The 25413-nt window shown below is 36.9% G+C and overlaps 1 protein-coding gene across 1 annotated transcript in view; it reads left to right on the top strand.

Moving 5' to 3' along the window:
* Gpc3 (glypican 3) overlaps positions 1-25413 on the top strand; it is a 391686-nt gene that overhangs the window by 249156 nt on the left and 117117 nt on the right. The window contains exons 4-5 of the mRNA XM_077106976.1: positions 3875-4008; positions 15519-15644. Coding sequence (XP_076963091.1) covers positions 3875-4008; positions 15519-15644 — 260 coding nt within the window. The remainder of the gene's footprint in view (positions 1-3874; positions 4009-15518; positions 15645-25413) is intronic.

The raw sequence follows: 25413 nt of genomic DNA, 5'->3' as shown, positions 1-25413 counted from the left end.
GAGTGACTTGCTGGCTAGGTTAAGGTCAGAGATCCTGCCTTCTTAAATTGCAGGACTTGTAACAGTTCAAAGCACTATTGCTTTTCCTGCCGCAGGTTCTGGCGCATAAATAAAGATATTGTTAGGAATCATGGTTCATGGAAAACAAAAGGTAATTTATTCCAGGTCTTCTGATAGAGATACTCACCTGTCCAATAAATTCACTCCAACTAACCAAATTTAAAGATAGCAGCATTCTTGACTAGGTACATTAGTTAGTAAAAGGAAATTGGATTTCACTTTCTATTTAAGATCCTAAAACTCCTGGACAGGCTACTGATTTCTAAAATGCCATTTGGGAGGCTGACTTCTTTTGCAGCTGAAGAATAAGACCCAGTTCTCCCAGCATAGCCTGATGTTTCTCAAGTGTGAAGTTGAAAGGACTTTGTCAACATGAATGCTGCATCTCTTTGTAAATTATGTTCTTTTTTTTTTATTTTTTTTTTTTTTAGTGTCGACTTCTCAATATAAGCTCATACTATTCACCTCCAGCTCACACAGTGTGGAGGTGAAAGATGTAGGGAGAAGGGCTCAAAGGAGGGGGGGATAGATTTGACAAATGCTTTGTATATGAGAAGAATTTGCTTCATGGTAGATTTGTGGAAGAAAATACAGCCTGTCTGATAAGATGTGGCACATTTCAGATGGGGGAGTGGGGGGATTGGCAGGACACCATTGTTTGCCCCTTACCCCACACAGAGCTTTGGGAAGTCTGCTTGCTAATGCCATATTGGGTGGCTTACGAAGAAAGGTCAGACTACAGACTTGCTACATTCTCCTTTATTCTTAACCTTCCTACCTCTGCCTGGGCTGCACCCTTTTCCATAGGTTGGGGTGGGGTAGGGGGCAAATACTTTAAAGTCTTGCTGTGGCCCAATTAGTATTCACTATACAAAGGGCTGGCTTTCAATACATAGGGAGAGTTCACAGCTGTGGGGTGTAAGTAGACAAGTTACTGTGAAAGATGTGTGAAAGATTTTATTTTGGTGCTGGATTTGGAACAGGTGTAGGTCAAGAGAATGAGTCCCATGCACCTGAATGTTCTAAGAATACTTTGATCCTGGGGAAATAGACTCTCACATTGATGTATGTTCACCGAATAATAAATAGATATTTAGGAAACAAAAATGAAGGGTTTTGTTCTATGAAATTTCACCTGTGGCTTAACAAAGTAAATATGTATATATCTATAGACATATAGTTATAATGCACAGTCTGCCTTTAGCTATTTGTATCTGTGTTATATGCTTTGGAAGTGATTGCAATTTTACTCCCCAGTCCACCTGGGCAGCCCTTGGCCTAAAGCAACCTACCAGACTCCTACCCATTAGGGCATATTCAGAGAATGAGAGTCTTTATTTGAAGTTAGTATTAGCCCAAGTCAAACAGCATTACATAAACACATGAGAAGATTTCAATATCATACATTCCAAAGCCAGATGGAATATTTTAAGTGTCCGCAACTTTTGTTTTGTTCCATTAGAATAAAATATTGAGAATAGGTAATAGGAATGTCAAATGATAGATGCTGTGTTTCATAAATGGAGGTGATTCTACTGTTGATTCTAGATAATTTTTTCCTAATTCAAATATTTAAGGGGTTGGGAAAGTAGGTGAGTAGGACAGTTCCTCCCTATCATGTGCACAGCCCTGGGTTTGAACCCAGTACCACAAACACACAAAAAAGAATACATTTAGGGGCTGAGGGCATAGTTTGGTAGTACAGTGCTTACTGGGAAAGTACAAGGCCCTGGAATTCAGCCCTAGAATTAAAAAAAAGTGTGGGAAATAAATTTTTTGTGGAAAACCTTCAAAAGCTCTGTAAACTAAAAGCCATTTATGCCTTTACATATAGACATATAATTTAATAAATACTATCAGGGCCAACCTGAAAAATCTAGAAGCCAGGAATACCACACAGAGTCATGGCTTATCAGTAGAGTGGTATACTAGACCTGATAATAAAAGGTTCCTTCACTTCACTTCAATTAATTCACCTCACGTACCTAATCATGTACCAAATCTCGTCTGAATTTTGTGAAGGTACAGAAGTGATGAAGACAGAACCCTTGTTTTCCTAGAAGTTTACAATCTATATGTTAACCTTGGCAATGTTGACTAGCTATGTTGCATGAGATTTGCAGTCAGAAAAAAAATGGGTTCAAAGTCAGGCAAGAGGATTCACTGCCAACTTGTCTCAGAAAAGTCTAAGTTTCCTTGAGCCTCAGCCTCCTAATCTATAAAATTGGGATAGTATCTGAGCATACTGGCACATTTTTAAATCACAGCTATTCAGAAGGCTGAGGCAGGACAATTGCAATTTGTAGGCCAGACTGGGGGCATACCTGAATGGTAGAGTACCTGTGGATTCAATCTCTAATACCACAAGGAAAGTAAACAAAATAAAATGTGGATGGTAATATTTAGCATAGTGTCTGGCAGAAGTGAGACATGTAAGAAAGTTAATAGTCATTTCTTTCTTTCTTTGGTAAAGGATTGAACCTAGGGATTTTTTTTTATCACTGAGCCACATTCTCAACCTTTTTTTAAATTTTTTTATTTTGTGACAGTATTTCAATAAGTTGCCCTAATTGGCCTCCAACTCACAATCCCTGTGTTGGCCTCTCAAGTTGCTGGAATTAGAGGTGTGCACCAGTGTTCCTGCCAATATTCATGATTCTTTATATGGAATTTCATTTAAGCTTTTGTCTGAAAGTGAAAAAATGACAAATCTGCAAATAATTTAACCAAAGAAACCAATTAGAATGGAGCTAAGTAAAAGAGTTAAAGCCATTTAAGACAAAATGTTTTTGCTACATGAGTGTAAAAGAGGGATGTTTTAGAAGGAGATATCCAGTGGGTATTTTTGAATGAATGAATGAATGAATGAAAAGAATTATAAGGGCAGGAAAGAGGAAGAGAAAAGGGGGAGGAGAAAAAGAAGGAAAGCAGGCAGGCAGACTGTCTGGCTGTCTTGAACACCTATGCTCTTTAATACTCTCAGTCCTGGGCTCACACAATGACATATGATTTACAGCTGATGACACTGACTGTTCACTGGTTAACTTGCTGTCTTTCCTTGGGCATTTTTAGGAAAGTCAGATGAGTAACTACACTGACATTTTTCAGACTCCCTTAGCTTGATTCTTATAATGAAATGTTCATTAGAATCAGGAGCACTCTGTGCATGGAAGGCTTCTCTTTTATTAATAGGCTACTCAACACTTCTCACGCCCCAATCTCCAATAGCAGTTCTTCCTCAATTTTGCAGTTCTCTTTTCTGAACTTATTCATAAATATAAACACCAAGTTCCATTAAAAGGTATCAATAGCATGAAGCCTGTAAAGGGTCCTCTCAAGTTAAAAATTTATTTATCATCTTAGGAAATCTCTGAATAAGCTGTGTCTTTAGAATGAGTTCCCTTCCCCACTAGTCTTTTGCTTTCTTTTCAATCAATGATTTCTTGTCTTCAAACCTTATCACTTTTTTTAACTGGTAATAACTGTGTTCTGTTCTTTACAAGGAAAGTGGACCAGCTGTGGTGTACACCTGTGATCCTAGCCAGGTGGGAGGTTGAAGCAGGACTATCACAAGTTCAAGGCCAGCCTCAGCAACTTAGCAAGGTCCTAAGTAACTTAGTAAGACCCTGTATCAAAATAAAATGTAAAAAGGGCTGGGGATGTGGCTCAGTGTCAAAGCACCCCTGGGTTCAAACCCCAGTACAAAAAGAAAAAAAGGGAAATTCAGGGAGGAAATTGAAATGTATTTAAGAATTTGTTTCTACTATGATTTTTGTGAAAGTATCATATAATTATATTGCATTTCTTTTTTCAGATTGGCAAGTTATGTGCCCATTCTCAACAACGCCAGTATAGATCCGCTTATTATCCTGAAGATCTGTTTATTGACAAGAAGGTGTTAAAAGTTGCTCGTGTAGAACATGAAGAAACCTTGTCCAGCCGAAGAAGGTGAGGTGTTTTTTTTTTTCTTTGTTTCAGCATACAATTAGCAATTGTGTTTAAGGTCAAAAACCACTGGAGTGAAGTTTTGTAAATACATGTTAATTAGTTCTTCTGTGTGGAGTGCTTAATTAAATTCCATTATCTGTTAATGTTAAAGAAAAAAGATATTTTATTATATCTGAGTCATATTTAAATGTAAACTTTCCATATGTAAATAACTAGAATAGCAACACAGACTGGAATGAACTTCCCTATTCAAGATCCTTTATTGAGTAAACAGAATATTTTCTACATACAATCAGGTGTTACCATTTCATGGCTTGATTTGTGACTCTTCCCATTATTAACAGTGAGGCAGGATTAAGTTTATCAGAAAGACACTGACAAGACCCACTCATGTATACACACACACACACATGCATATACTGCACACTTTATATACTCTTTTTAAAGCAATAAAAGGAAGGATATAGTTTATATTTCTTGAAACAACAGTCAAGGGACAAAATATGACTTCTTATTCCTTTTACTCTCACTCAGCCCATCTAGCTTCCCTCCAACCCTGTTCTAATTCCTTGGTTATACTTGAGGGGTGGAAATTAGATGGGAAGCACATCACAACTGAGAATTTCCATACCCAAAAAGCTAACTCTGTCACTGGCTCAAAAATTCATGGCATGAGCTCTTCTTCTTGTTGATTTTGAGGGACTTGGCCTATAGATGGAAAATTAAGTCTGGAGTAATTGCACATGCCTGTAATCCCAGCAGCTCAGAAGGTTGAGGCAGGAGGATCACACGTACAAAGTCAACCTGAACAATTTATCAAAACTCTAAGCAACTCAATGACACCCTGTCTCAAAAAATAAAAAGGGCTGGGGATGTGGCTTAGTGATTAAGTACCCCTGTGTTCAATCCCCAGTGCCAAAAAAAAAAAAAATTAAGAGATAAAATAAGTAATATATCAGATTTGGGGTAAGTTATTTAATTCCTCTTGATTTACTATAGGAAGTTTTGAAATAGTAATTCTGAGCCTTATATGGTTCAGTTTAGAGCAAGAGAAGGAAGTAATGTAGCTTGAGAGAGTATGTGTGCCCCAAGGAAACAATGCAAAATGTGCCATTTTCTTTTTTCTTGTTGACTTCCAATCCAATAGATTTCTAGTTTCCTTATAGCAGCCTAGTTAAAGTGCGATTCAAGAATCTCTGGGAGTCACAGAGACCTTTTGGGGTGTCAGTAAGTTTCTGTGAGATCTTCCTTTGGTAACTATATATCTGAGTGAAGCTAGAGTTTGTTTATATATTTCAACCAAAACAAAATTGCAACAGATTAAATACAGAAGTCAGTAGGAGAAGCTACCTGTATTCTAACAAGTCAGACAGTACAGATATCTTGCAAAAAGAAACAAGTGTTACTTTTGTCATTAATTTATTAATAAAATGTTATTTATATTTACACATTATGAATATATGATGGCTAGTTTCAAATTAATAATAGGTCTTAATTTTTTCTGAGTTTTAATTTCTAAAATAGTAAATATTGTTAGATATATAATATATAAACTAAAACTTTTGAAGTTCTTCAATTATTTTTAAGATTGTAAAGGAGTTATAATAATCTTATTACTACATAATTAATTACCAAAAACAACTATATAAAATAATTATTATTTTACAGTTTATGTCCATCAGAAATATTGAAATGGTTAGGTAGGTGGTTCTCAAAGTCTCTAAGGAATTTTCAGTCAAGATGTTGCCTGGGGTTGCAGTGTGGTTTTGGTTTTGTTTGTTTGTTTTTGGTTCTGGGAATGAAACTCAGATCTATACCCCCAGCCTAGAGCTACGATTTGACTAAGGCTAGAGTCAAAATGGCTCACTTAGAGGTTTGGCAAGTTAGTGCTGCTTGTTGGAAGGAGGCCTGAGTTCCTCGCTAGGTAGACCTCTGAAACAACATGGCAATTGGCTTCCCCACAATAAGTGATCCATGGAAGAAAGCAAAGAGGAAGCTGTATCATCTTTAATGACCTAGTATTGGAAGTGACACACCATTAATCTGACATATTAGATTTGTTAGAAACAAGTATTAATACATATTTAAGAGGAGGGAAATCAAGCTCCACTTCTTGAAGAGAAGAGTACCAAGAAACTTATGGACCAGCCTCCTAACACCATGATATTTGAGAATCATTTTTTTCAGCCACTTAGGGGTTCTTTGGGACATTTTTGTCACTCTGGAATGACAGAATTAGGGCATATATCAAGGCCCTCTTTACCTTCTGCTTGTCTTTTGTTCATTGTTCTCCATTGCCTTCACTCTTGTCCTGAACCACAGAAGCTCCTAAGGAATTAACCTCAGTCCATGTAAGACATTAACTTTTAACTGGTGAAAACCTCTTCCATATTTAACTGAAGTGAATACATACATATACATGTGTATATGAGATATAGATATATGATACATACCATATTTATGATATATCTTATCATAGTATATGAGGTATCATATACTAACAGATATATGATACATACCATATATCTATATCTATATATTCAGTTCAACAGGAATTTATTTAAAACTTGTTAGTGGTATAATATATACTGGATAGTGAAAATCCCAATAAATAGTCCCTGTTCTTCAGCTCAGTCTAATGGGGAAGTAGACTTTAAATGCAAACAATTCCAAAGATAGTTGTATGAGAACTAAAGCCAAAGAATTCTAGAGTACAGAGGCAAGCTACATGGAAAGACAGAACCTCTGCCCAGGGAAATTAGAGTTGAGGCTTCATGAAGGAAGTGGTATATGAATTTGTAACAAAACCACATGTGGAGCTTTTTCAAAGTAAACATACCAATCTAGTTCTATATTGAAACTTCCCTGTCAGTATGTACAATTTTTATGTATAGTTAAATTTAGAATAAATAAAATTTAAAAACAGAAATTGTCCTGTCGATCCAGAGGTATATCAAGGTCCTGCTGCCATGGCTTCTGTCATGGTTTCTGTCTCATTCACCATACCAGGAAGGAGTGTATGGCTGTTGATCTTCCGGGGAAAGGAAAAATTGTCTGGTCAACCAGGTATGACATTGTTTTTAGAGTCATTTTTGAACTTGTAGCTAACCTCAAATAAAATAAAAGAGAAATCAACAAAATCTATAGACTTGAGTAAGTGGCAGTTAGACAGGGCTCCTTTGGGTATTGGGAGAATGATCCTGCCTCATGATGTTCCCATCTTTTTTTTTTTCTAGCTGAAGCCTTAGAGTCTGATATGGAGCCTTTCTTTCTGAATTTTCTAACAGAAGGATTGAACAAAACAACAGGAGCCTGTCTGATTTCATTCAATTCCTTCAAATAATTGTAAACTTTCTTAGAGGAAAGGGGTGGGGATTAAGATGATCTCTTGCTAAATGCGCTGCCTCCCCACAATCTGATGTTATCAGAAGGGTTTGTTTTGGCAGGGTGTTAGTACCTCTATAAATTTCTCAGTGTGTTCTGCACAGCATTTCATACTGTCCAGAAAAATATATGCATGCCTCCAGCACTCCCCACACTCATGCCCAAGCTCCATCCTCAGTAGTTAAAAATATGATCATTCTAAAGGAACCCTATTGCAGCATTCAATCTGTGGAGGTTGTGAGGGAGCTGTCTGAATCTGATTATGACTTGAAAAGCCCTTTGCCTTATTAAAATAACAACACACAAAGAAATGCAGGATTCCTTTGGTAGCATTCAGAAATCATCTGTTTGTTTTGTCTGCCCCCAACTGGGTAGTTTGCAACACACAACTAATCTTAGAAATAGCTTAGTTCAATTTAAAGGCGATTTTATACTCAACGGGTGGTCTATATATGGCACTTGGGGTTCCTTTAAGGGATAAGTATTGAAAATATCTGTCATCAAATTTAAAACAGTGAGAGTCAAACAAGATGCACATGTAGGAGAACCAAAATAGAAGCAATCAGATCTTCACGGCCCCTTCCACCTCCAATATTTTCAGCACATCTTAGCCTCTCCATCCCTGACTCTCCTGAATGGTTTCTTTACCACTTCCCTTGTGGTACTGTTTACCTTGTCATTTCCATATTCCAAAAACTATTTGGTAGAAAATATGAGCATACCTTTCCATTTTCCAAATCCTAAATTTATAGTCAAATAGTCCAACTTGCATCTATATACCAAGCTTCTGTCCCAGCTGATAACCTGTGAAAAAATTCACAGTTCCTCCATCCTTGTGAAATTATATTTATGTGTTACAGCCATCTGCATCCTCTCCTTCCCCTCTGTGTTGGTCTAAAGGAGCAATGGATTAGGTGACACTACTAAATGACCTAGAAAGAAAAGAATAAAAGGTGTTCTCAGCTCCCTTATTGAAAATCACTACTTACTCTCACTTCCCCTTGAACTACTTCTCTAACTTTGGCTAGGCAGCTTTGAAAGCCTTTCATCTTTTGACCAAAACCACAAATGTCCTGAGTGAATGAGCAAATTTAAGATCTGGTATAAAATCATTCTATCTTATGGAACTTCTGTATTACAGGACTCTACTTCTCTCAATATTTGTCATCACCATCTGTATGCTGAGCATTGTGTGAGGGTTAGGAGGAGCTCCTAGTCTAGTTAGGGAGACAGACACATAAATAAATAATTTCATACGTTGTGGGTGAGTGCCAATACAGAGCTATGTAAAAGAGTCACAGCATCACAGATGAGGAAGCTAGCAGATCCGCTGGGAGAGTCAAGAAAGGCTACTTCGAAAAGGTATCTTTTGAGCTCACCCTAAGAATAAGTAGAAATTCAACAGATGGAAGAGGGAAGGAAGGTGTTCCAGGCAAAGGGAACAAGATGAGAAAATGTATTCTAATCTTCAGAAGTTCAGAAAGTTGTTTGGGGTCAAATTGAAAGGCTCCGTCCCACAGAATTAGGTATGATCTTGTACCATTCCAATCTTAGTTATTTGATTTTATGTACTTTTTTGCATTTTCAATTATTTTTTAAACAGTGAGCTTGTATTACTTTACATTAACAAAAAAAGAACCTTAATAATAATAATAAAAAAGTTCAGGGGCTGCAGTCAGGGATGAAAGGCTGTTTTTATTTGCAGTGGTTTCCAATTAGCGCTGCTTTGATGCTTGCCCAAGCAAATCATTGCAAGAAAGCAAAGGCGATCCCCTCCCCCATAACCACAGACCAGGGCGCCCCTCTCTCTAGGATGATGGAAGCCCTCCAGGGAAGATCACGTGCCCCCAGCAGCAATATTTCAAAATGGCTCATGCATGCAAAGGAGCCCTATCCTTTAGTTCCACATTTAACAGACTGAAAGGGAACATCTATGAAGAGACTCTTTTTCCTGAGCAGACTGTCAGAAGCAAATGTTGGGTTTGTCCTGAGAACCACAGGCTCCACTATTTAAATGGCATTGGTATGTTCGGCATGTTAGTATTCAGAATAAAGTGAAGTTAGAATCAAAGAGCAATCCCTTCAATCAAATTGTTTTCCTATCTCAGGCAACTAATTGTCCATATTTTCTAGAAACAATTCAGTTAAACAGGCTGCCTTAGTTCACGGGTGCAGATTCTTTTGTTGTCTTCATGGGCTACTAGCACAAAGGAAAAATCGGGACTGGGTCATACATGGGTAATTAATATGTCGTTTAATTTAGCTTCAGGTGTCTTTATAAAGAGAAAAATAGAAAGATTTGGCACATCTCCTTTTAAAATTAGAAGCCAAAGAATATAAAGCTTTATTTAAGAAAACACAAATACACTTAATTGTCACATAGAAGCAAGTTTAGGAAGGAATGACAGGAAGATACAAAGAGAAGGAGAATCATGAGAGGCACAGTAAACTCGGTAGGGGGTAAACTACTCCTGTCACACTCTGCTGCCATGGTGTCAGAGGACATTATCACCTGTTGTTGCTGTCCTTTTTGAAAAGCTCATTGACTCTCCAACAGTTTAGAAAGCCTTCTTTTTTTCTGTCCTCCAAAATAGTATGTTTGGATTTATTTTCAAGAGTTTGAGTTTCTTTTGGCAACCAAGATTTATTTTCTCACAGTAATGCAGAAGCTTTTGCATAAAAGAATGGCATGCACTATAATAACACTGCCATTTGGGACTCTGGGGTATTGGAGTTTGGTAGCTGTGTTGTTCTCCAACTGATGGGTACTACTTCATCCCACAAAGCTGAGAATTATTTGAGAAGCAACTTATTTTTTATTATTTTGCAGTGATAGAAATGAAACCCAGGTCCTCATGCATGCTAGGTAAGTTAGGCAAGTACTCTGCAATGGAGCTACACCTGAAGTTCCTATTTCATTATTCTAAGATTCCTTTCCGATCAAATCCACTTTTATTCTATGTGACTTCTAATGGATATAATACACATTGAGAACCATAAAGAACTCAGTAAACAAACCTATTTTGGGCTGTGGAGGTAGCTAAGTGGTAGATCACTTGCCTGGCATGCACAAGACCCTGGGTTTAATCCCCAATACTGCCAAAAAAAGTTTGAAAAAAATAAATGTGAAACTTTATTCAAGTGAAAAGTCAGGAAGGAAATATACCTAAATATTAACAATGATTATCTCTAGCAGCGGGATGTGAATGTTTTTTTTCTTCTACCTTTCTTTATTTTTACTACCCACAATGAGTGTATGTTTCTTTTATGATGAAAAAGAAAATCAAAAGCCTTTATAAACGATGAAGGAAAAAATATAATGTAACCATAGGTTACAGATGTTACAGTGCTAAAGTTGCATATCTTACAAATTTCCATTCTCATTGCTCACCTATATGTTTACTTCGTGTCCATCCCACTCTGTTTTCCCAAGTTCTCCTGCCTCCTTCCATTCTTCCAATTGGCAGCTCTCCCCACACAGTAGACAAGCCTCTCTTTCTCTTAGAGATATTTCTTACCTCTTCTGTACTCAATTTTTGGAAGGACATGGTGATAGCTTTATTGAGATATAATCCGCATGCCATACAATTCATCCTTTTAAAGTACATAATTCAATCAGTTGAGTATATTCACAGATATTCAGCCAACATCACAATCAATTTTAGCAGTATTTCATCACCTCAAGAAGAAATCTTATACCTTTTCACTATTGTCTCCCTATCTCCTTATTTCTCCCAGCCTCAAATAACCACACATCTACTTTATATCTCTATAGACTTGCCTATTCTGAATATTTAAATGTAAATGGAATCATATAATATGTTGTCTTTCGTGACTGGCTTCTTTCATTTAGCATAGCATTTCCAGAGTTCATCCATGTTGTAGCCTGTCAGAATTCTATTCCTTTTTAAGGCTGAATAGTATTCAATTGAATGTATATACCACATTTTGTTTATTCATAAGAAAATTGACATTTATCTTGTTCTACCATGTGGCTGTTGTTGATAGAGCTGCTGTGAACATGTGCTTGTCTGAGTGCTTTTTATCAATCTTTTTTGGTGTATACGTAAGTGTGGAATTGCTGGGTTATTTGGTAACTCTGTGTTTAACTTTATGAGTACTTGCCAACTACTTTTCCACAGTGGTGGTGCCATTTTGCATTCTCACCAGCAATATGTGAGGTTTCCAGTTTCTCTACATCCTCATCAACACTTGTTGTGGTCTGTGTTTTTCATTATAATCATCTTAGTCCGTGTAAAGTGGTATCTCAATGTAGTTTTGATTTGTAATTCTCTGATGACTAACTAATATTTTTATTTTGACTTTATCTCAGCCTTTTACATCTGATTCTTAAATTCTTAGAAACAAATTCCTGTGAAGGCCACCACCACTACCTTCCTACAAGGCTCAGAGAAAAAAAATTCAGTTTCCATACCACACAAGTCAAGAGGTTTACTCAGCCCATTAACTAGCTAGATTTTTTTGTGTTTTTTTTTTTTTTTAGTATTTGTGTGTATGTGTGTGTGTGTGTGTGTGTGTGTGTGTTTAGATTTTTTGTGTTATTTTTTTTTTGTATTAGTTGAGATTGAACCCAGGGGCTTTCACCATTGAAATACATCTCTGGGCCTTTTTCTTTTTTCTTTCTTTCTTTTGGGTACTGGGGATTAAGTACTAGATTAAGAACCCAGGGGTACTTAACCTCTGAGATACATCCCCAGCCCATTTTATTTTTTATTTATGTTTTATTTTGTTTTGTTTGTTGTTGTTTTCTGCTTTTATTGGCGGGGAGGTACTAGGGATTGAACCCAGGGGTGCATAACCACGGAGCTACATCCCCAGTTCTTTATAATTTTTATTTTGAGACAGGGTCACACTCAGTTGCTTAGAGCCTCACTAAATTGTTGAGGCTGGCCTTGAATTATAATCTTCCTTCCTCAGCCTCCCAAATCACTGGGATTACAGGTGTGTACAACCACATCCAAACTTGTTCTTTTATCTTGGTATAAGGTCTTCTAAGTTGCTCAGGCTGGACTTGAACTTGCTATCTCCATGAATCAGCCTTCTGAGCCAAGTGGCTGGGATTACAGATGTGTGTCATTGTGCCTGGTATGTCTGTGTGTGTGTGTGTGTGTGTGTTTTAAGCTAGCTAGTCTTTGAAAAATAATACCAGAAAAAACATCTGTTGAGAGAGAACATGGTTGTGCCTATTAATACCCACATCAAAAGATGAGATGAGGGATTTTAATTATATTGTACACATGAAGTTATCTGGAATTTAAATTTAAAAAAAATATTAAATTTTTTTTAGTTGTAGTTGGATGTAATACTTTTATTTTATTTATTATTATGTGGTGCTGAGGATCAAACCATGGGCCTCACACATGCTAGACTAGCTCTACTGCTGAGCCATAACTCCAGCCCTGGAAATTAATTTTTTTAAAATCTTTATTTTATTTATTTTTATGTGGTGCTGAGGATCGAACCCAGTGCGTCACACGTACAAGACAAGCACTCTACCACTGAGCCACACCCCCAGCCCCTGGAAATTAATTTTTTAAAAATTATCTTTCATACATAAATTTTCCTGTATAATACATACTTCGTATATATAGTGTGTTTCTATTCTATAGATTCATGGCAATGGTAATATTGGCCATGGCTAATATCACAGAGGGACAACTCTGCTTACTTGTGTGAGTACTATGGTAAACACTTAGTGAGATAGTTGCTATCATTATCTTCCTTTTACAGATGAGAAAACTGAAGCTCAGAGAAAGTTAGAATTTGCCTAAATTTCATTGCTGCATAAGTGGGGAAGTAGCTGGGTTTTGAAAATCACTTAGATTAGACTCTAAAATCAGTAGTCTTAGCTATTGCTCATCATTGGATTGAAGAGGTTATTCTGAGAACCAGACCATAATTATAACATGGTTGTTAAATAAAACTGTGTTATCGGTTCAAAATAACAAATTCAAAAGTAAGTTGTAAAAAAAAACAGTCCCATTTTGTCCATTCTATATGTCCTGGAGAAATAATACATACTCTATGAAGTAGTATGACCTTTTATTTCTCTAAGTTACCTCATTCAATTTTAAAAGAGTTTCTTTGAGTTCTAGAATATGATAACCCAAGATTGTGTTACACTATCCACATTCCTTGTGGTTTTATTAGATTTTTATCTTTACCCTTCCAAGTAATATCCTTCCATACTAAAGTGGAAGGTCTTATGTTTATTACAATCCCTTATCCCCTCGACATTTAGATCCAACCTCATCTGGATCTTCTTCAACTTGTCAATGATCTTTATGTTCAGAGAAGAAAATTATAAAGTTGGGAGGAATGGAGAAAATCAGGGTACTTGTATTTTCAACTTCTTGGGAAATCAAATAAAGGCCTTGCTGTGGGTTAGATTTTTCTTGCCCTGAGTTACGTTAATCAGAGTGGGTGTGGAGGTAGGAGAACTTAAGGGAAGCTCTTTCATTAAAAAAGAAGACCATGGTTTCCCGTGGACTAATGGCCACATTTCATTTCCTCATGGAGTGGGGAGAATTACTCAGCCTTAGCCTTTAGTCTTTCAGTTTCCACTTTGGGGACTGTATTATTACCTTGTAAAACAGAGCATCTCTCCTATTAGCTGTTAATTGAACCCATCTTTTTCCTCTGTGAGAAACTAATGTTGACTTTTATTTTCAGAGCTCTGTATTGAGCCTCTTCTCTTTGAAGATTGATGATACTCAGACACCAGGAGTAGGCTGTGAGGGGAGTAGGGGCACAGCAGGCAGTAGCTGTTGGGGTATCAGGTGTTATATATGTCCCAATAACCTTTCATGAGTCGTTCTGTCCATCACCCTGGCTTTCCTGTGAGTCTTTATGAACATGTGCTGAGAGCTAGTTCGTTCTTGTTCTATCCCCCACTCAAGTTATTAGATGAAATGAATAGTTTATGGTAATAAAATGGAAAATGGCATTAAGTGCAAGATGATCACTTCGACCATTTTGGACAGATCTTAAGACAAACCTCTAAAAGCATTTTGGGGCTTGTGATTTCCACCAGTGTCCAAATAAGATTCAAAGGCCCATCCATTCTTAGCCTGGAGACAAAATTGATAATTATTTCACTGCCAGAAAATTCCCTGGCCAGAATCTTCAAAAACTTTGTGTAGACTTAGGGTAGATTTGGATGTGAAGAGCACTTTAACTTTCTATCAGGGACATTGTTTTAGAAAATAAAGTGTATTTTTTTTTTTGTTGTTTACCACTGGACATATATATATAGATATTTAAATATTTCTTCATAAATATGTTCACTTCTCTCCAATTTATGGTGTCACTTTGTATATACATATGCAGCTGAAACAAGATAATAGGCAAGAAATTTCGCTGGTATTTATGTGTGTTTATATACATTTTCATATATAATATGTTCTCACTGTCCTCTCTCACACACACATCACATACACACACATTTGTCTTATCATACACAGCATAAAAAACAAAGCAAATAAATAATAAAATATACTAGAGCCCTCTGACCTTCCCTCCCCCTCTTAGAACCATAATATACAGACGAAGAACAAAGAAACCTTGCTCCTTTAGCAGATGTGTGTTACTCTGACTATATTACCAGGAGAATTTCATAAAGCTTACACTGTTCTGAGCACCCTGTGATTCTGATCTGCAACCATTAGCCAGAGCCTATATGGAAAGGGGCCATCTCTAGGGTAATAGCATTGTAAATTACAATCAATGCACTCAATTACACTCAGAAACCAAAAGATATGTAGTGCTCCAGTGTGCCTTGTAATCAGCACCTTTGAGAATGTAGGAACAGCATTCTGAACAAAAAAATGGAAGCTGCCAAACGTGTTAGAAAATGGATGTTAGAATTAAATCATCCTTCAGATAGGAATAGTACCTTATATTGTAGGCAGCCTTTTTTCCCCTAATATCAGTTTATTGATTTAAAAAAACTAAATTGTGGCCTTGTAGCCAAGAATGTCTTTAAAAATCATTTATTGCACTAATCAGCCTGGCAGAGCCTTTCTATCATGCTGATAAGGAAATTAAACTTTTCTCATACTGAGTTTACTTGCCTCTTATGCACAGATGTTTTGTTTTTGTTTCAGAGAACTAATTCAGAAGTTGAAATCTTTCATCAGCTTCTATAATGCTTTGCCTGGCTACATCTGCAGCCATAGCCCTGTGGCCGAAAATGACACCCTGTGCTGGAATGGACAAGAACTCGTGGAGAGGTAATCTTTTTTAATAGTTAAATATAGCAATATTTGACAAATAATCATCATATGTTCATCTGAAGGTTAATTCTTATTTGCCATTTTTTCACAAGAAATTCTATACAAAACATAAATATGAGCATCTTTGATGTTTGGATTCTGTGTATAACTCAGAGCTCTTATAGAATTTACAAACTTTGAAACACATAGAGAACTGTGCATCTAGGGGCATTTTACAAAGAGCTTCTTTCATCTCTTCATTATGTAAATATGGTTTAAAGAAATCATATTCATACTAATAGCTATCATTTCTTGAACATTAACTATGTATTAAGCACCAAGCTAAGTGCTTCATATCAATTCTTTTCAGTTTTTCAACAGTCCTATTAAATGAATACTATTATTTTCCCCCATTTTACAGAGGAAGATGGGGGTTAAAAAGAAAGGGGAGTACCATTTCACTGAGCAATTTTACTGAAATGTTTGTCATTCGAGTATTGATATAACCTATGTTGTCCTCATCTGTAAAGGATTTGCTCATCACTGACAAAGAAACAATATATATTCATTTATTCAGCAAATATTTACCGGACACCTTCTAAGTGCTAGGCATGTTGAACTGAACAAAACAAAGTTCCCTATCCTCGTGAGTTTTAATTCTATAGAACTAATGGTATTCCTAACCTTCTTTACTTTATGCTCATGAACAATATCTTGTAATTAAGGAATTAGATCCAGAGGGTAGAATTCTTAGGAAATCACAGAGTTGATGAAGATGATTTAAAAAACATTTGTACAAGTAACAGTGTGTTGTAGAGGAGAACATAGAAGAGACCCAAAATCAAGTTCTGAGTCTTTCAAATTAGTTTCTTAACTTAAGGAAAGTAATTTGTTCTCTCTAGGCCTTGGTTTCCCATTTAAAAATGAGGTGGTTGGATTAGAGACTTTCCAGTTTTGATAGTCTGTGTGCTTTTATTCCTTATTAACTTATTCATTCATACCTTCAGCTTTCATCTTTTGAGATATTATGTGTTAGGCACCATCATAGGCACTAGGGATACAGGGTAAAGAAGGAAAGCTTTGATGAGCTTACTTTCTATTGGGTCCCAATACCAGGACATAAGATGCTGAATGAAGTTTATTCACAGTTCATTGTAATGGGTGACAGAAGGCTCTGGAGTCAGATGAACTTGGATTTGTATCTCAGTTCTGCTACATACTGTATATGGCCTTGGGTAAGTCACTGGACCTGTAGAAAATCTCAAGATCCTCCTCTGAAAGGGAATCTAATAGAGTTATTGTAAATACTAAGTGAGGTCATATGTCTAAAGCTCTTAGCACACTGGCACATACTGGAAGCTCAGTGCATGTTACTTATCTTTTTCCTCTCTTCCTCCTCTAACTCTTCTCTTCCCAATACAAAATGGAACAAATACCTGAACATGTTTTTTTTCCCCCTCACCTAAATCCTTTTACTGACATGGGACACTGAGAATGAGAGTACATGCCATCGTGGTTGAGGCATTGAACTTGCACAGAGATAGACTTCTCTATATCAGCAAATGTTGAATCAAGATGGAGAGATTAATGTCCAAATGCACCCCACTGTACTCTGGAGAAACAGTGTGTGTTTGACCTCCTAAAACCTCATGAGGTACTAAGTCAAATCATGAAAATGTATTTAACTGTTTTGACATATTTTTTTTTAATTTTCAGAGAAAAGGGATGTTATTTGGCTTTATAAAAAGCTGATGCTTCAAAACAGGTATAAGCAATATATTATTAGAAAAGAAAATACTCATGGGTCAAATATGTGTTTCTTGCATAAACTTCATGAGAAACTATCCTAGTTATTTGTCCACTGTATGTTAATGTGGTGAGACTAATTCCTGAATATTTATTTGTTTTAAGAAGCATGCATATATGTGTATGTGTGTGTGTGTATACACACGCACACACACACACACACACACACACACACACACACACACTCACACACACATACATACTGGGGATTGAACTCAGGGTCACTCGACCACTGAGCCACATCCCCAGTCCTATTTTGTATTTTATTTAGAGACAAGGTCTCACTGAATTCCTTAGGGCCTCGCCGTTGCTGAGGCTGGCTTTAAACTCGCCATCCTCCTGCCTCAGCCTCCTGAGCTGCTGGAATTACAGGCATATGCCACTGAATTCAGCTATCTTTTCATTGTTATTCTTTGAGCCAGGGTCTACTAAGTTTCCCAGGCTGACTTGAAAATTGCAATTCTCCTGCCTCATTGGGTTTAGAGGTGTGCACCACCATACCTGGCTAAGTAACATCTTTCAACCATGGTTCCTTATTAAAAAGGAAATTTTAATTTACAATATATTTTTATTAGTGTGTTCATTCATTTACTCATTTAACAAATATTTGAGCACCCACTATATCAAGCACTAATATTGGGCTGGGAATGTAGCTCAGTGGTAGAGCACTAGTCTAGCATATGTGAGGCCCTGGGTTCAATCCCCAGTATTGCAAAAACAAACAACAAAACCCACTAATGATATAATTTCTATTGCTTAAGAAAAAACCCACATGATATAATTAATCTAAAATATTATCTTCCCAGGCATGTATGTTTTGAATCAGTGGGATTTTTATTGAATTTTTCTCATATTAACTATTTCATGGCCAGTATATGTATGTGAATGATGTTGCTCTGGAATCAAAAAAGTTCTCTAATCTATCAAATAGTATAACCAAAGCCTATTGAATTTGATTAAATCCAAAAGTTAGCCCAATGCACTTTTACACCATTAAAAGACATCTATTAGCTGGAAAAGAAATTTGTTTTGCAGGTTTGGCTATTGAACCCAAGGCCTCTTGCATTCTAGACAGATACTCTGCCAATGAGCTACATCCCCAATCTATATTAACTGATTTTTTTTGTTTAATTTGCTAGCTTTAAATGCATGAGAGTACTGAACAAAGTAATAAATATTATTGTATGGGGAAAGTTATTTCAAACTTCTATTTTTACTTCTGAAATATAAACTTTTTTTCAAAACAACTTCTAGTTTTTATATATGCTATCCAGGAAAGAAGGGAGAGAGGGAGAAAAAGGAAGAAAGGAAAAAATCAAATATATTTGCAGAAAGAATAAGGGTAATATAATCTAGGAAGCAACTTCTCCTTGGTTAATAACCTCGGGTTATAATTAACCTGTACTTGTATTACTGACCTAATGCAATGATGAGACTAGGGAATAGTGTCAAACTACATTTTAAAAAAATTCTCAAGAATATACATTTAATAATATGATGTTCTTTAGCCTGAAGACATGTGTGCCCTCTATTTGTATCATTTATAAAGATTAGCTTTGCACTCATGTCTCATTTATAGTTACCTTTTCCAGAGCTTTTCACTGAATTTCTCATTTAGTTTAAATTTAAGTAAGAGTTGACACTTCATAATGTCAAAAGGTAGAAATTTTGTTATCTTTATAGGTCACGTTTGTGTTCCTTTGAAAATATTTTACTTTTAGCCCAGAAAAAATCTGGAGAATCAAGAATCCTAACAGGAAATGAGACTTGTCATTAGAGATGCTTGATCAAAAGGAAAATATAGATGCTGAAGGAAATATTGAGCAATATCCATGTCAACTCTGTTATCAGAGCTATTTATACCTTCCTACAGTGGATGTACATATCTCTCAACTTTTAGAGAATCAATCTATTAAATAAGGTCAAATTTCACATCCTTTGAATTTTTATCTCTCTCTCTCTCTCTCTCTCTTTTTCTTTTCTTTTTTTTTTTTTTTTTTTTTTTTTGGTGGTGCTGGGGATTGGACCCAATGCCTCCTGATGTCAGCTCTGGAATCTTGCTGTTATCTTCTGGCTGACATACTTCAGTCTGTTTTGAATCCATATTCATCTTGTATTCTCTGATGATGACTCTGGGACTCCCACATGGGGAATCTGGCATTCGAGAATAAATTCCCTGAGATCTGCATGGGGATAATTGCAGTGAAGATGGATCTTCTCCTATGTAATCTTACCTTCCATTTCATATGAGAAATTATAGGTGCACATTCATTGTGTCATGGTGATTTCTTTTTCTTTTTTCCATTGACAAGTCTTCTAAAGTTTATAATGCCTCTCTAGGATTTCTCTGCATAATTGGAAAGGCAGAAGTGGGAATATGTAAAGCAATTAGTTTAGTTCTCAAAGCAATTTTTTTTCTTGTCCCAAAACCTTATTTATGTTTCTGAAAATGGGGCAAGGAGATCATTTTTCTCTTTTTTCTACTGGGTTGGAGAGATAGACTGTGGCCTATCAGCAAGTGGGAATAAATGAGCGAACCCTTAACACCAAATCCCTGACATGTGCAAAGTTATTTTTTAAATGGGGCAACAAAATATTTTTCCCCGACCCCGTGATCTTGAAAAAGCAAGGGAGAATACTTGATTTTGTTTTTATAGTGCAGTTATTTAAGAACACTGTGTTTTGGGGACTTTGGGGAGGAGGCAGATTTCTAGCACTAGCAAGTATTTTACTGGCTTACATAAATAGTAAGAGGGAAACACCTTTAGAGTCTTTTCTGTTGGTAAAGGGGTTAAGTAAAGACCCAAATGTCAGAGTACATACATACTCATACATATAAACATGCACATCTCATCCTGGTCTCGTGGGAATAGACCAGGGGTATGCAACAGTTGCTATACATAGCTCCCATATGTGCTAAAATAGACTGCTAATTTTTTGTTGTTTGGACTTATTTTTATAGTGTAACTTTTCTCCAAAGTGCTCAGGGCAGTGTACATACAATTTTAAATATGGGATAGCCAATGAAAGCTGCAATGGGGGAGTATTGGAGTGTGGCTCAGTGGAGAGTACTTTCCCAGCATGTGTGAGGCCCTGGGTTCAACTCCCAGTACTACAAAAAAAAGAAACAATGAGAAAGCAAATCTGTGACATAAAATATAGAACCAAGAGGAAGAAGGAGGGTACAGGGAAAAAATAAACAATGAATAATGGAAATAACATTCAATGATGTTGAGTCAGTCCTCAAGTCATTTGATTCCGAACTTTGGTAGACACAAGTCAGACAAATCATGCTGAAACTGAGAGTAGATCTTCTCAGCTCTTCCTATTCTGTTGATTTCAGAGTTAGAAACTGAGGTACAGTGTTTAACCTCTTATGTTCTCTCTTCTCGTGGCTAGTTCATCCTCTGCCCTCTATTCTTCAGGCAGCTCTGCTATGAAAGATAGGCAGAAGGGAGAGGGGGACAAATAGAGCTTCAGTATTAGTTTTATCACAATCTTTCTCCATAGTTCTTGGTCTCCCTTCAGAATGTTTGGATTTCATTTCCACTTTAGTTTTCTTGGAAGCAGAAACATGGCACTCCTAGGGAACTGTTATGTTTGCCTGAGTGTATGCCTTAGAAGGAAAGTATTGCATATCAGGCCACTTACTAGTATGACAGTTTACATATCCTGCCTTACCTTAGACAAGTCTAGATTGTTTATGAAAAAGCTTTCACAGGAGAAATGGATTATGTATAAAATGACTTAATTTGGTATAACATGATATATTGATGACAGTTAAGGATTTTTTAAAATCCTGGTTTGGCAAGACAGATAAGTTTGGGGAGTACTCCCATATAAAAATCCATCTAAGGGCTCAGATTGGTATATTTTTCGTCATAGATTTATCTTAAAAGTAGTCCTTAGTGGCACCTATTTATCAGGACATACTCCATAGCAATACAGTGACATTTATCCCTAAAGATTATGGTGTCACATACAGTAGCTTTGCCTTTAAAATCAAGTGAGAAAAACACAGCTTATCTAGCTGAATGATGGTTTAATGTGGCATGCCATGCTCAGGATGGGCCACACCTGGTCAGCTGTCATGTCTTAAGTAACACAAGGAGACAGTTTCGTGGCTCAATATTAATATGTCTATAGACTACCTGTTGAAGGCTAGATGGCTTATTACTTTAAGCAGATTGTGTCCCATTATTATACAATGCCAGCCCTTCCTGGGATCAACTGGGTCATTTTGTTATACAGATAAATTTGGGATCCTCCAAGGCTGGTCGAAGCATATCTATACTCTGAACCAATAAATGTCACCTCCTGATATTTTCTTTGTAGTTTGATTCTGATGGTTGAAAAAGACTTGTCTCCTCTTAACCATTACTGTACAATGCCCACAGCTCTTCTATTTTAGCCTGGAAAGCTTAGGAGATGCAACTATGAAAAAAAGTGACTGCTCTTGTGAAATTATTAACATACTAGAGCTTCTAAGCCTCTAAAGTATTATTGCCTCCTTCAACGTGAAGTAGGAGGATTTGGTAGGTCATAGATCAATTTTATTGGTGCTCCTGATAATTTTTCTACATCTTCTTCAGAAAAAGGCTTACAGGCTTATGACTGGTCCTTGCAGCCTGCAGGCTGTTGGTTCTCAGCCAGCTGATCCTCAATGGTACAGGCTGAGGATTATGGAGAGAAAACTCTGAGAGGTTAGGAAATAGGAGCCAGGTGAATGGTGCATACTGGGAAAGCACAATTTTTAGGACAATCCCGATGCAGATTTTATTCCTAGCTCAGTTGACTACATGCTTTGAGTAAGACATTTAACAGCAAATTCTGTTACCTTATTTGGAAGATGAGGTAATGATACCTTTCTACAGGATTGTTGTGGAAATGTGTTCAGACACATAGGAACTGAACTAATGACAGCTGTTGTTGATGTTATTATCACCATTATCATCATATGGAATGGTTGAGTAGGTCAGGTAAATGTCCAGAGCAAGGATGAAGAATCCCAGGCCATTTTTCTTCCTGTAAAAGTAAACTGGATCTTTTGGAAATATCTGTGAATCTTTGGGAACCAAAATGTTGAATGTGGTGGCTGATCAAGCAGGTTTGAACCATTTGGGGTCCACATGGGTTAAGGGGATAAAATAGTGGGGCTGCTTACTTTTAAGAAGACATTTAAACTAGCTTTGAATGGGTAGACAAAGAAGAGTTCCTGGAATAATTTGAATGATGCTAATGTCATTTATGAATTGTGACTATATACGTTTTGAAGATATGTGCAAATTAGAAATCTGTCATAACTTTAATATTCACCAGCCAGAGAGCATGTAAGCTAGATGGAGGACTGATTGGAACAGGACAGCTGGTTGTGATAAGTCTCCTGACCTCTTCCTGATTTAGTGATATCAGTGTCACTTCATTAGAATACCTCTGAAATCCACAAACAGTTACACCCCTGAAACAGTTTTCCAATTACTCTGATTCAGAGAGGTTATATTTTTCTGATAGTCATTCACTGAGCATCAAAGAAAATGGACTTTTGAGGCATGTGAAGGACAAGGTGAGGCATTTTAGGCAAGCCTCTTTCTTAGGAGCCTCATGCCAGTGGCCTGACTCTTAGACCCTCTCTGGCTGTTGTGATGATTGTAATTGTGATTATGGAGTTATGGTGATTTTTCACCTCTGAAGGCTACAATGATCAGTAGGTGCCAGTTCTTTACTGTTGCTGGTCCCCATTGTTGCCCCAGGATTTTGGTGGCTCCTTTGAAATTCAGCTTTTCTGGGTTTTGCCCTTTCCTCCTACACTTAAACTAGTGCAAAATATTGGGTTATTTTGATTTCTCTGGGTTTCTCTGATGATTTTTACTAATAGGAATATAGCCAAATAGTTGGGGACTAAATACACACACACACACACACACACACACACACAGACACGCACACACACACACTCACAAAAAGGCGAATTTTAAAGTTATGTTGTAACCATAAGGCAGCATACCAGAGTGTTTAAGCACACAACTTTGGAGTCAGCAAACCTGGGTTGGAATTGCTGCTCTATTCCATATTAGCTCTTACTCTTCTGACCTCTGGTTTGTCCATCTGTAAAATGGCATTAATGATTTCTGCCTTAACAAAATGTTAAGAGAATTCAGAGAGACTGTGAAATGCAGGGTATTAGTGCCTGGAACATGGTAGATCTTTTAAAAATGGTAAATAGTATTGCCATTCATGCTGTTATTCAAGAAACCTATTAAAGTGAGGGGTGTTATTCAGTGGTAGAGTATTGTGTAGCATGCACAAGACCCAAGGTTTGATCCCCAACACTGCAAAAGAAAAGAAAAGCTTTCCTGGAAGATTGATAGAACTAGGCATTTAGCTTCCTTTGGTTTAATAGCACATTTCTTTTTCTTTTCTTTTTTTTTTTTTTTTACTACTGGGGGATTGAAACCAAGGGCACATTACCACTGAACCACCTCCCCTGCCTTTTTATGTTTTATTTTGAGACAGGATCTCACTATGTTGCTTAGGGCCTTACTAAATTCTGAGACTGGCTTTGAACTTACAATCCTCCTGCTTCCGCCTCCCAAGCCTCTGGGATTACAGGTGTGTGCCACTGTGTCCTGCTGATGACACATTTCTTGACAACCTTACCCATCTCCTCTCATTTTTATCTTATCTCCTCTCCTTTCTACAAAAAAAAAAAAATCAAAATCCCTAGCCATAGTCCTGGTTGGTGCAAATAGTGTGTATTCGGGTCCACAAGTGATCAAAGAAGAGGTATTTCCTTGTAAGGGTATGCACTGAACTGGCCTTCTCACCTTCAATATCTTGTTTCATGGCAAAGACATTTTAAGCCATTCTTCCTAGAACTTCTTTGTAGTGATTAACCCAGGTAATCTTCTTAAATTACATTAGAAACTAGAACAAATCTTGTTGCAGGTTGACTCTAGTTACTTAATACTCTAAGGTCCTTTCTGTCACCCTTGGGTGAACTTTTGTGGAAAAGAAGAAAGATCATTAAAATCAATCATGATTGCCCAATTTTTCAAGCCAATGAATTTTATTCTTTTACGTGAGTATCACTTTGATCCTTGGGTTTGTCACCTTTATAATGCAGTTTCATTTCCATGTGGAGGAAAGTGTATTTTTCTTTGTAGATCAAGTGTCACAGGAGCTTCCTACTTTTTGCCTCCTTATATCTTAGTGATCCACATGCTGAGGTGGAGCTTAAAAATCACTCAAATGTACTCTTCCTTGTTTTGAGCCCTTTATTTGCCCAGAGCTGGGATGAATTCTTATTCAATAGAAACCAGAATAATATACTACCACTTGAGGTATGGATACAGCAGTTTGGGATTAGATAGACATGTACATGTCCTTGTACTCTGCAAGGACACATATTTTCAAGCTCATTTCCTAATACAATTAAGGAGGACTAAGCCATCCTAGAAGGGGCTAGGAAAAACATTGGTTGGCTTGCCCCTACTTATCCTTAACTCAATGTCATGTAATCTCTTCTGATGACCCTGAATCCCTCCTGTCTTGGGTCCTAGCCTCCCAGCACTTAGGTTTCCCCTGAACATATCCCAGTTATCCTGAATTGATCTATTTTGCGTGTCTGTCTCTAATGTTCCACATTTCTTAGTTGTAACTGGCATAGAGTAGACTCTCCATTCATGTCTACCAAATTCAACAGGTGAACCAACCCAGACTTGTGAGTAATACTTATGGTAAAACTGTGTGCCTTAGACAGCTTGCTTGAACTTGCACCGTTTTGTATTCTCCTTCCTAGAAATGGCAAAAATACTCCTCTGTCTGCCTTAAGGGTTTGTTGTGAACCTCCTGAAAGAAAATTCATATGAAATCACTTCAAAAATTATAAAGCACCTTCCATTTACTAGATTTTGATGTAGAAGAGTAGATCAGATGTAGGGGAAGTTCTACTCTGAATAAATGGAAGCGTATATTGGATAAT

The sequence above is a fragment of the Callospermophilus lateralis genome, chromosome X (genome assembly GCF_048772815.1).
Source record: "Callospermophilus lateralis isolate mCalLat2 chromosome X, mCalLat2.hap1, whole genome shotgun sequence".
In the NCBI taxonomy this organism is placed as follows: Eukaryota; Metazoa; Chordata; class Mammalia; order Rodentia; family Sciuridae; genus Callospermophilus; species Callospermophilus lateralis.
This window is presented reverse-complemented; position numbering and strand designations above follow the sequence as displayed.